Source organism: Engystomops pustulosus, chromosome 8 (genome assembly GCF_040894005.1).
Source record: "Engystomops pustulosus chromosome 8, aEngPut4.maternal, whole genome shotgun sequence".
NCBI lineage: Eukaryota > Metazoa > Chordata > Amphibia > Anura > Leptodactylidae > Engystomops > Engystomops pustulosus.
In genome coordinates, this window is record NC_092418.1 from 22,494,066 (window position 1) to 22,506,941 (window position 12,876).

Consider the following 12,876-nt stretch of genomic DNA (forward strand, 5'->3'; position numbering starts at 1 on the left):
TGTACCACATGTCCTCACACAAAATTGGAAACTCTATACCCTATAACAATGCAATCTGCTGCTCCCTGGTCATTCAGCCCTACACGATGCATGTAAATGGGGCTATGCTGCAATTCCAGACATGACCAGTGGATAACTGTGGCACACACCGGTATGTTTTATCAAACTTAATATAGGATTTGTTATATTTTTTTAATATAATATAGGATTTCTGTTTTATGTCTTGGCTGACTGTAAACTTTTATGTTGAGTGATTATCTTAAATGCCCTTTTGATGCCATTTCGTTTTGTCCTTGAAATCTTTCTTCCAAGCATTAATACAACTTCACACTTATTTTGCCCTATTACTAACAACTAACCAAGGCTCTGTTCACATCGACTTTTGGGGTTAAGTTTAGAGGGTCTGTCATGTTTTCCTAATTTTTCTTCTTTATGAGGGAGTCAGTGTGGCACAGCAAAATTTCTTACTTCGCTCAGCCAAGAAGGTGAGACTTATAGTACATACATGACTGCTGCAGCCAGTTATCTTAGGCTGCATTCACACGGACATGTATTTCTCCAGTCCTGTATCTACAGGCTGTATTTCTGTATAAATACGTGACGTTTTTCATCCGTATGCAGCACGTATTTAACCCGTATTTTATACATGCCCATAGACTTTAAGGGCATACAGAACTGAAATACGGGAGAAAATAGGACATGCTCTATATTTTTATACGGCCAGTATACGGTCCGTACACTCCAGTGTCAAAAACGGCAATATAAATGGTTGGACGTATTGTCCATTGAAATGAATGTGGCCGTATGTAACCCGTAAAAAAACGGTACGTATACGGCCGTTTTTATACGTCCGTGTGAATGTAGCCTTACACCTAGAAACTGTACAATGTCTGATGAGACAAATAGTATTTCTCAGGTTCAATTAAAATATAAAACAGAATCGGATATATACGTCCCCCCTAGACGGCAATGGGCGCACAACATGTCCGATGGAAAGGGGTGGGGGTGAGCAGCGCTGCCGTGTGAATAATCCAGTGTGAATAAAAAATAAGAATCCAGTGTGAAATTCTTTTGTGAAATTTTTTTTGCGTATTTCTTATATTATGGGAATTGTCCGTGACCAAATATTAATGGGCTATTTTTAGGAAGATCAGTTAGGGTTCAAAACTCGGCACGCACAGATTAGCTGTCTGGATGAGTTAGTAGCAGATGGCGCTGTAGATTATGTAGTGGCCGTGCTGTGCTACTGCATCTCAGCTACCTGGTAGGCGCTGGGTTTTCTGTCAAGGTTTCGGACTATCACAATTCTTAGGATAAGCCATTAACTGTCTTTCCTGTATAATACCATTAAGTATATGAACCCTTATCATAAAAGTGGCCATTCCCTTTAAGTAGTAAAATATGATCTAGATATAACAATTGATTTTATTAGATTTAACCATATCCATGCTGCATCTTTTGTAATTCCTCGGATCGGATGACTCTATGGCCTTTCCATTTGGCTCCCGATGCTTGCCTATTGCTTACACATCCTGCTTCTTCCGAGCTGAGTTATCTGGAAGATATACGCCATCCATTTTGTAAGGCTTCACAAAATATCTCATTTGGATAAATTTTAACTCTTTCCAGATAACTTTGCTTGAACGTGCAGTAATCTTACTAATGCATTGCTGTTAACCCTTGCTGCTTTGCTTTCTGCTCTCCCCTGACGCTGGGCACCCTCTCTCCCTTTCTCTCTCCTTCTAGATTGAGGAGTAACACTGTGGCTTCTCTCCTCAGTGACTGCACATCCACAGCTCGACGCGAGCAGAAACGCGAGCAGTACCGCCAAGTGCGGGAACACGTGCGTAACGATGACGGTCGCCTACAAGCTTGTGGGTGGAGCCTCCCTGCTAAGTACAAGCAGGTTGGTGTCTGTTTTAGCATCATTACCTATACACAGAAATCATAGGGTCCTGAATGGACACCAAACCACATACTTAATGTCGGCAGTTCTGACCATGCAAAATTGCAGACAGTGTTAGGGCCCTTACACATGAATGTTGGGGGACCGAGATCTGGTCCTCATCTGACACCATGGGAAATATCACCATACAAGCCTCCGCATATCTTCATGTAGTCAAATTTTAAATAATCCTAAAGCAGGGGTATAACTAGGAGAGGCAGGGCCCTATGGCAGACTCTTACATGGATCTGTCCCAGTAGCTGCTGACTGCATGGGGGAAGTACACAGCAGGAATTAGAGTTCAGAGATTTTCTTATCTGAGCTGCCAATTCATGCTGTGTACTGTAGAAGAGGTGCATTTTTATATAGACATTGGGGCAGATTTACTTACCCGGCCCATTCGCGGAGCGTTCTCTGTGGTGGATTCGGGTCTTCCGGCGATTCACTAAGGCAGTTCCTCCGACGTCCACCAGGTGTCGCTGCTGCGCTGAAGAGCATCTGGAGTTCACCGAGCCGGGCTGAGTGAAGGTAAGCACGTGTCCCGCCCCCCCCGATTGCTGTCGCCTTGCATGCCGGCGCCGGTGCGCCACAATCCGATCGCGTGCGCAAAAAAAACGGGGCTATACAGGGAAAATCGCCGCAAATCGGAAATATTCGGGTAACATGTCGGGAAACCGCAAATCGGGCCCTTAGTAAATGACCCCCATTATGTTGTACAATGTGCAGCATAATATGTATATAATGGTGCACATCCTCCATTCTTTAGTGTGTGAGATCAGATGTTGGGGCCCTGTGACACTGCGGGCCCCATAGCAGCTGTTATGGCTGCTACTGCTGTAGTTACGTCCCTGACTGAGAGGGAATTAATAGGATTTTCCTCTAACAAAATGAACATCAAAATCCTTCTTAATCTTTAAAATGTTGGACTAAACCTTGCCCTATGATCCCCACGGCCAGGAGCCTCATTGTCTTTCACCACTGCATGATGGACAAGGGTTTTAAATGCAAACCCGTGGTATCGCTGGTTCTGACTTACTGTATGTGAACAATTGGGAACCAAGCTAATGCCATTACCTTTCCTATAAGTTCTGGTTCTTTACAGAATTATTTTATGTGTGTTGTTTAATAAGCTGAGCCCCAATGGAGGCCAGGAAGACAATCGCATGAAGAACGTGCCCGTGCCCGTATACTGCCGGCCGCTTGTTGAGAAGGACCCCACTATGAAGGTACCATCACAGTTGTATCTGAGACGTCTATGACTACTACTTCTCCTGCTTAATCGATCACTAAATGACTCTGTGCTTCAATTTACAGTTATGGTGCTCAGCCGGGGTTGATCTAACAGGCTGGAAACCATTTGAGGAGGAGACTGTGACGGGGGTCAAATCAGCCCCTGGTAGAGATCCATTAACATCTGACCGTGAGGTGGAAGGAGAGAGCAAGAGCACGCACACCTCACCGGAGAAGAAGAAGGCGAGTACATTCGCAGAACGGATGAATCCATTGTATGTAGTGTGGTATTGTAAAATGGGAGGTCAAGTAGGCATCCCCGAGGCGGCCATATTGGTTGCTCCTATTTTCACACACAATAAAGAATTGGGTAGTGACCTATACTATGTCTTCTGAACACTTAATACCAGTTCCCCCCAGGAAATAATCCTTTAAATTTCCCTTCCTCTCCACAGACTAAAGAGATCTATGAAGCAGATGCCACCTCCAGTCGTGTATGGATACTAACCAGCACTCTATCAACAAGCAAGGTTGTGATTATAGATGCCAACCAGCCTGGCACCCTGGTGGACCAGTTCACAGTGTGCAATGCCCATGTGCTGTGCATCTCCAGTATCCCTGGTAGGACCCATTCTTACTTCTCATGCTTTGATTTTGGCTCTGACATTATTTCTCACCAAACGATCTACTTCTCTGCAGCTGCCTGCGATACTGATTACCCCCCAGGTGAGATATTCCTTGAAGGAGATGCTAATACTGAAGACACTGGTGATACGGATGGAGTCTTGGCTGGAATTACAATCGTGGGATGTGCCACGCGATGCAATGTGCCACGAAGCAACTGTTCCTCCCGTGGTGATACACCAGTACTGGACAAGAATCAAGGTTTGTCTTGCCTCCTGTATATACATTACATTCAATAACAACTTCCTGTGTGGAGAGCTCCATCTAGTGGTGGATAGAGGCATTTTTTATTTTATCATTTATTGGGGATATGCTAAATATCAATGTTATGTCCCGTCCACAGGGTAGGAAGTAACATGTTGCTCACTTTGCCTACAACTGCTACCTTTATGACATGGGATAATTTCATGGGAGTATCCGGCGAATATTTTTTTTCCAGGGGAAGTCTCCACAGTAAGCAATGGCAAACTCACCCAGCATCAATCTGCAGAGGAGGCCACAGAGGCTCTGGAGGTACCAGAATCCTCAATAAGTGAGGCAGAACCAGCACAGGTTCGACCCGGGCCCCTAACAGAGCATGTATTTACGGACCCTGTGGCAAATGGCCGACTGTGCAGGTATACAACACATTGTAAACTGATGGTGTTAATGCTCTGATTTTAGAACATTTGACATTTTTTTAAGTCTCTGTATAATATAGTAATTTTTTGCTCCTAATACTAGTGAAAATGGACATTTAAAGCCTGAAGGGAACACAACGCAGCAAGAGACGGAGCCGAACCACGAAATCCCTGCTGGTAGCAGTGCGGCACCTACAATGTGGCTGGGGGCACAGAATGGCTGGTGGGTGACTCCGACATCTGCAGTGTATATCATAGCAGTACATGATATTCTCCTTACCCATCTCTCTTTACTCTGTCCTTGTAATCCAGGTTGTACGTTCACTCCGCTGTCTCTAACTGGAAAAAGTGTCTTCACTCCATAAAGCTGAAGGACTCGGTGCTGAGCATTGTGTGAGTACAAACCTCTTCATATTCAGTTGTATCATCATCATGTCTGAAAGGGGATATGCTCAACACAAGCCCATTTGTACACTTTTTCCATGGTCTAAATCCCGTCAGCAACAAGACAAACGTATAGAGCGTGAGCTGTGATTGGTCAATTAAAGAAGTAACTTTTTAAACCGTCAAATCACGTTTAAAAATGTTTGCATTTCCAAAATCGTTTATCTCAGCTGATGAGCATATCACATGAAGCTTCAGTGCCGTATGTCATAGGGGTAGCTCTTTTAGATTTGGAAGCTTTACCATACTTTTATTTGGGTATTGTATAGCACACTTATACAGTAGATATGAGAAGTATCCTATGGTGTCTGGAAAATACAGAGATTTAGAAGCATATTATACACTACAACCAGGATGAAGGATTGTAAAGCAAGCATACTTACCTGCTGGTGTGTGCCCCCTCTGGCTTCCTATGCCCTTGTTTTTACAAAAAAAAAGGCTTTACAAATTATCCTAATTTGCATACTTTTTAAAGCCTTTTTTGTAAAAAAATAAAAGAATAACAGATCCTGCCAGTAGGTGCTTGGTTTACAATCCTTCATCCTGGTGGTAGATTTCAGGTGATATTATTTTGCAGGATCATGTATTGCTGTTTGGGAAGTCTGACACATTGTACTTTTGTAAAGTGGTATTATGTATTGGCAACTGTGCTGTATGTTGCCACTGTACAGCCGGTACTATTATGTGGCATTATAGTGCAGTATTAGTTACTTATTATAGCCTCTACTGTAAATGACTTATCCAACTTGTAATCTCCAGACATGTGAAAGGACGGGTTCTCGTTGCGCTAGCGGATGGGACGTTGGCCATCTTTCACCGTGGAGAAGGTATGGAAAATAGTATTGATAAGACTTCTTTGCTCTGTGGGTCTAATAGTTGATGGTTTCATCTGTATATTTCTCTGAATAAGACAAACAGTGGGACCTCAGCAATTATCACTTGATGGATCTTGGGCACACACATCACTCGATTCGCTGTATGGCAGTCGTATATGACCGAGTGTGGTGCGGCTACAAGAACAAGATTTACGTGATTCAGCCTAAAACCATGCAAATACCGGTGAGTGGATGATATGGACCGTATGCAGCATGTGGGTAGAGACCATGAAAAATACTCTCTCATAACTATCCGTCTATCGCTGTATCTATCTACTCGTATGTATCATAGTAATTATGCCAAAGTACGGCACATAACAGGACGTATGATACAAGTAGTCCAGGGCCCTGTGATGGTAAGGTTACTCCATGTCCTACTTTCAGAAATCATTTGATGCCCATCCTCGAAGGGAAAGCCAAGTTCGACAGCTGGCCTGGATCGGAGACGGTGTTTGGGTATCGATCCGGTTGGACTCCACACTGCGGCTGTACCATGCCCACACCCACCAGCATCTCCAGGATGTGGATATTGAACCTTATGTCAGTAAGATGTTAGGTGAGTGACACTTTAACCGTAGGGGAAGGGTCATAATGATCCTGTGTATCTGACAGTACTCATCATGGGGTTACCTTCATCAGTGCCCCCTTTGTCTCCACGTGCATCTGTATGTTACTTAGGGATTCACATTTTTCCCACATAATGATATTTAGGAATATTAGAATGTCATACCTGGTATGATAAGGATATATTACCATGTATTTATTATACTAGTATTCAGTATATATTTTCGGTTACACATAATTTTCTCTTCTTGGTATTGACAGGCACCGGAAAACTGGGATTCTCCTTTGTAAGAATCACAGCGCTGCTAATCGCCGGGAATAGACTATGGGTGGGAACTGGTAATGGAGTGGTCATCTCAATACCCCTCACAGAAAGTAAGTCATGATGAGATGCCTTTCTTAAAGGGCCACTGCATGATATGCTGGATGTACAGTATAGCTGTAGGCAGCGTGTTTTGGACCGGGAGGAGCAGAGCAGATTGTACCTAGTGTCCTATCAGCAGGCAGCATGTTATAGAGCAGGAGGAGCTGAGCAGATTGTACATAGTGTCCTATCTGCAGGCAGCATGTTATAGAGCAGGAAGAACTGAGTAAATAGTGCATAGTGTCCTATCAGCAGGCAGCATGTTATAGAGCAGGAGGAGCTGAGCAGATTGTACATAGTGTCCTATCAGCAGGCAGCATGTTATAGAGCAGGAGGAGCAGAGCAGATTGTACCTAGTGTCCTATCAGCAGGCAGCATGTTATAGAGCAGGAGGAGCTGAGCAGATTGTACATGGTGTCCTATCTGCAGGCAGCATGTTATAGAGCAGGATGAGCTGAGCAGATTGTACATGGTGTCCTATCTGCAGGCAGGGTGTTATAGAGCAGGGGGAGCTGAGCAGATTGTACATAGTGTCCTATCTGCAGGCAGCATGTTATAGAGCAGGAGGAGCTGATTAGATTGTACATAGTGTCCTATCTGCAGGCAGCATGTTATAGAGCAGGAGGAGCTGATTAGATTGTACATAGTGTCCTATCTGCAGGCAGCATGTTATAGAGCAAGAGGAGCTGAGTAGATTGTACATAGTGTCCTATCTGCAGGCATCATGTTATAGAGCAAGAGGAACAGAGCAGATAGGACAATATTTACAATCTGCAGTTGCCATGTTATAGAGCAGGGGGAGCTGTGCAGATTTTACGTAGTGTCCTATCTGCAGTCAGCATGTTATAGAGCAAGATGAGTTTGGAAGACTGTACATAGTGTCCTATCTGCAGGCAGCGTGTTATAGAGCAGGAGGAGCTGAGCAGATTGTACATAGTGTCCTATCTGCAGTCAGCATGTTATAGAGCAAGATGAGTTTGGAAGACTGTACATAGTGTCCTATCTGCAGGCAGCGTGTTATAGAGCAGGAGGAGCTGAACAGATTGCACATAGTGTCCTATTGTCAGGATTCTGAGCTCAATAAAAGGGTTTGTTCAGGTAGTCCAGTAATATTATATTTTTTTAAATACCCCATATTACAGGTTTCCCACCTCAAATCCTGCCAATAATTGATTCTTTGTGTTCTACATGCCTTATCCCTTTTCCTACCTCCCCTTCTATTCCCTTTCCTCCTCTGGCCTATGAAAACTTCCAACCCTTCCACCTCCGCTAGCGGTAGTCCTACACCGGGGCCAGCTGCTGGGGCTGAGGGGTAAGTGCAGGACCTGACTATGTCACCTCATCCCATCTCTCCACGTCCTGTCTCCATCCTCATCTTTCATCATTTTATGGTATTCACAAAAGCGGCAGAACTTCTCAAATTGTTTCCAAAAATCTGTCAAAAGTCATTCTTGCGTTTGTAACTTTTGTTACTCATTAGTCTGTGAGAACAGGTGAGGGAGCTGTCATGGTGGCCTCCTGGTAGTCTCTTATCTTGTACCATTACTGCTACCACTGCACCCACTAAAATCAGGTTTTCCTTAACTAGTGCTGTATGATACTGATAACATCACATACAGTATATCCCTTACTTGAGTAGGTCTGCGCCGCTTTCTTAGTGAACACCAATTCCAATTTACATTGTCCACATCATATAGACATCATACAGAGCAGAGACCGGACTATCGTCTAGGCTTAGCTATAGCAAAATATTTCATCATAACTGAAATTAAACTGGGAGAATACAGTCCCTCATTCAGTTCTATGGGACCTCTGTAATGGGTATTTCTGCTGTCCCATAGAAGTGAGTGCAACTTAGATCACTCCCAGGGGAACCCCCTTTAAAAAATATATATATATATATTTGTATACTCACACACAGTATATATACACCATATATACATACATACAGCATAAACACATTACATATACACACATACATACAATACCATATACATACATACAGCATATACACACCCAATATCCTGGATACTTGTGGCCTTCTGACACTGCAGGCCCCATAGCAGCTGCTACACCTGTAGTTACGCCCCTAGTTACTCTAATAATACAGAGCATTCAGGGGTACTTACTTGACCTGTATGTCGTTTACAAATAGTCCTCCATTAACTTCTATGGGACTTCTGTGACAAATATTCTTGCTGTCCCATAAAAGTGAATCCAACTTAAGCTACTCCAATAATAGGGAGAATTTAGGGGTACTTGCAGGACCTCATTGTCAGTGCCTGACTAGTCCCCCATTCACTTCTATGGGAATTCCGTGATGGGTATTCCTGCTGTCCCATATAAGTGAAAAACATTCAAGGTTACTTCCAGACCTCATTGCCAGGACTGTGTAACTTTAATCTTGCAATGGGAAATATATCCAGATCCTGGGCTTGTCACCCGTAATATGACATTTTGATAAATGACACTCATGGGCTCTTCTGGTGTCAGTAGTTGCTGATGATAAGCCGTTATGTCTCTACTCTGTGTATGTTGTATATCTTATTTTCAGATGTCTCATGCTTCATGGTAATAGGTACCCAGAGCCAGGACTGGGCACAGGTTTTTATGCAGATCTATGGGGCGTGTTATACTACTAATGAGCCCCTTGATTCTGTATGCTGACAGTATACTTTTACCTTTAACTTTTTTTTTTTTTTCAAGATTTTCAGCTTTAACAATTATTTTTTTTTTAAAGGAAGGTCAATGCGTTGGCCTTACAGAAACTTAGCACTTGCTTCTATATTCCTATTTAGATCTACAGCTGACTCTAGGGGGCTCAATAAAATAATACCCCACTATCATCTTATTGACCCCATAACATTGACTGTGTCAGAGGTCACATCATGTCACTTAATCCCTCTATGTGTTTTCAGCCAACAAGACTTCTCCCACATCTTCTGGGGAAGTAGCCAAGGCTGGCGGAGGAGTAATCCACGTATATAGCGATGAGAACAGCGAGAAGACCGCGGGCAGCTTCATACCGTACTGCTCCATGGCTCAGGCCCAGCTCTGCTTCCACGGGCACCGCGATGCCGTCAAGTTCTTTGTGTCAGTGCCAGGTAACTTGAACTTGTGTACTATGAAATATAAATACTTATGATATCAAAGCACCACACAGTATAGTACTATATACTATATATGGCAAGTGTGTACTATATCTAGCAAGTAACATGCCATATATAGGCCAAGTTACATACAGTTTTCCAAATAAACTTTCTATACATGGATGTCACCACCATATAGTGCAAAAATAATATACCATATAGTGTCTCACAAGTGTGTGTGTATGTATATGTGTATATATATATATATATATATATATATACACTCACCGGCCACTTTATTAGGTACACCATGCTAGAAACGGGTTGGACCCCCTTTTGCCTTCAGAACTGCCTCAATTCTTCGTGGCATAGATACAACAAGGTGCTGGAAGCTCCTCAGAGATTTTGGTCCATATTGACATGATGGCATCACACAGTTGCCGCAGATTTGTCGGCTGCACATCCATGATGCGAATCTCCCGTTCCACCACATCCCAAAGATGCTCTATTGGATTGAGATCTGGTGACTGTGGAGGCCATTTGTGTACAGTGACCTCATTGTCATGTTCAAGAAACCAGTCTGAGATGATTCCAGCTTTATGACATGGCGCATTATCCTGCTGAAAGTAGCCACCAGATGTTACAGGGTACATTGTGCTCATAAAGGGATGGACATGGTCAGCAACAATACTCAGGTAGACTGTGGCGTTGCAACGATGCTCAATTGGTACCAAGGGGCCCAAAGAGTGCCAAGAAAATATTCCCCACACCATGACACCACCACCACCAGCCTGAACCGCTGATACAAGGCAGGATGGATCCATGCTTTCATGTTGTTGATGCCAAATTCTGACCCTACCATCCGAATGTCACAGCAGAAATCGAGACTCATCAGACCAGGCAACGTTTTTCCAATCTTCTACTGTCCAATTTTGATGAGCTTGTGCAAATTGTAGCCTCAGTTTCCTGTTCTTAGCTGAAAGGAGTGGCACCCGGTGTGGTCTTCTGCTGCTGTAGCCCATCTGCCTCAAAGTTCGACGTACTGTGCGTTCAGAGATGCTCTTCTGCCTACCTTGGTTGTAACGGGTGGCGATTTGAGTCACTGTTGCCTTTCTATCAGCTCGAACCAGTCTGCCCATTCTCCTCTGACCTCTGGCATCAACGAGGCAATTCCGCCCACAGAACTGCCGCTCACTGGATGTTTTTTCTTTTTCGGACCATTCTCTGTAAACCCTAGAGATGGTTGTGCGTGAAAATCCAAGTAGATCAGCAGTTTCTGAAATACTCAGACCAGCCCTTCTGGCACCTACAACCATGCCACGTTCAAAGGCCTCAAATCACCTTTCTTCCCCATACTGATGCTCTGGAGAACTGCAGGAGATTGTCTTGACCATGTTTACATGCCTAAATGCACTGAGTTGCCGCCATGTGATTGGCTGATTAGAAATTAAGTGTTAACGAGCAGTTGGACAGGTGTACCTAATAAAGTGGCCAGTGAGTGTATATATATATATATATACTGCCATACAGTACTCAAATAATTCAGCTCCGTAATAGTATGATTCGATAACAATACAATGTAATGTCTATATGAGTAATATTCAGATCCGGGACATGTGAGGTGCCCCCTTACCAGTGGACAGATCCCAGACATGTGAGGTGCCCCTTACCAGTGGACAGATCCCAGACATGTGAGGTGCCCCTTACCAGTGGACAGATCTCGGATATATGAGGTGCCCCCTTACCAGTGGATAGATCTCGGATATGTGATGTGCCCCCTTACCAGAGGACAGATCTTGGATATGTGAGGTGCCCCCTTTCCAGTGGACAGATCTCGGACATGTGAGGTGCCCCCTTTCCAGTGGACAGATCTCGGACATGTGAGGTGCCCCCTTACCAGAGGACAGATCTCGGATAAGTGAGGTGCCCCCTTTCCAGTGGACAGATCTCGGACATGTGAGGTGCCCCCTTGTCAGTGGACAGATCTGGGACATGTGAGGTGTCCCCTTACTTGTGGGCAGATCTGGGACATGTGAGGTGCCCCCTTACCAGTGGACAGATCCCAGACATGTGAGGTGCCCCTTTACCAGTGGACAGATCTTAGATACATGAGGTGCCCCCTTACCTGTGGACAGATCTCGGTTTTGTGAGGTGCCCCCTTACCTGTGGACAGATCTCGGATATGTGAGGTGCCCCTTTACCCGTGGACAGATATCGGATATGTGAGGTGCCCCTTTACCTGTGGACAGATCTCGGTTATGTGAGGTGCCCCTTTACCTGTGGACAGATCTCGGTTATGTGAGGTACCCCCTTACCAGTGGACAGATCTCAGACATGTGAGGTGCCCCCTTACCAGTGGACAGATCTCGGATATGTGAGGTGCCCCTTTACCCGTGGACAGATATCGGATATGTGAGGTGCCCCATTACCTGTGGACAGATCTCGGTTATGTGAGGTGCCCCCTTACCAGAAGACAGATCTCGGATAAGTGAGGTGCCCCCTTTCCAGTGAGTGTATATATATATATATATATATATATATATATATATATATATATATATATGCTGCCATACAGTACTCAAATAATTCAGCTCCGTAATAGTATGATTCGATAACAATACAATGTAATGTCTATATGAGTAATATTCAGATCCGGGACATGTGAGGTGCCCCCTTACCAGTGGACAGATCCCAGACATGTGAGGTGCCCCTTACCAGTGGACAGATCCCAGACATGTGAGGTGCCCCTTACCAGTGGACAGATCTCGGATATATGAGGTGCCCCCTTACCAGTGGATAGATCTCGGATATGTGATGTGCCCCCTTACCAGAGGACAGATCTTGGATATGTGAGGTGCCCCCTTTCCAGTGGACAGATCTCGGACATGTGAGGTGCCCCCTTTCCAGTGGACAGATCTCGGACATGTGAGGTGCCCCCTTACCAGAGGACAGATCTCGGATAAGTGAGGTGCCCCCTTTCCAGTGGACAGATCTCGGACATGTGAGGTGCCCCCTTGTCAGTGGACAGATCTGGGACATGTGAGGTGTCCCCTTACTTGTG

The 12,876-nt window shown here is 44.5% G+C and overlaps 1 protein-coding gene across 17 annotated transcripts in view; it reads left to right on the forward strand.

Annotated features, from left to right (window-relative positions):
• Positions 1 to 12,876, forward strand: part of MAPK8IP3 (mitogen-activated protein kinase 8 interacting protein 3) — a 41,827-nt gene that overhangs the window by 23,920 nt on the left and 5,031 nt on the right. For 9 of the 17 annotated variants that reach the window (XM_072120267.1, XM_072120265.1, XM_072120269.1 and 6 more), the window contains 14 exons: positions 1,747 to 1,906; positions 3,076 to 3,171; positions 3,260 to 3,418; positions 3,631 to 3,796; positions 3,875 to 4,060; positions 4,299 to 4,476; positions 4,583 to 4,702; positions 4,792 to 4,872; positions 5,683 to 5,750; positions 5,834 to 5,982; positions 6,183 to 6,354; positions 6,624 to 6,737; positions 8,000 to 8,038; positions 9,645 to 9,830. In XM_072120267.1, coding sequence (XP_071976368.1) covers positions 1,747 to 1,906; positions 3,076 to 3,171; positions 3,260 to 3,418; positions 3,631 to 3,796; positions 3,875 to 4,060; positions 4,299 to 4,476; positions 4,583 to 4,702; positions 4,792 to 4,872; positions 5,683 to 5,750; positions 5,834 to 5,982; positions 6,183 to 6,354; positions 6,624 to 6,737; positions 8,000 to 8,038; positions 9,645 to 9,830 — 1,874 coding nt within the window. The remainder of the gene's footprint in view (positions 1 to 1,746; positions 1,907 to 3,075; positions 3,172 to 3,259; positions 3,419 to 3,630; positions 3,797 to 3,874; positions 4,061 to 4,298; positions 4,477 to 4,582; positions 4,703 to 4,791; positions 4,873 to 5,682; positions 5,751 to 5,833; positions 5,983 to 6,182; positions 6,355 to 6,623; positions 6,738 to 7,999; positions 8,039 to 9,644; positions 9,831 to 12,876) is intronic. The other 8 variants (XM_072120274.1, XM_072120275.1, XM_072120276.1 and 5 more) reach the window with 3 other exon arrangements.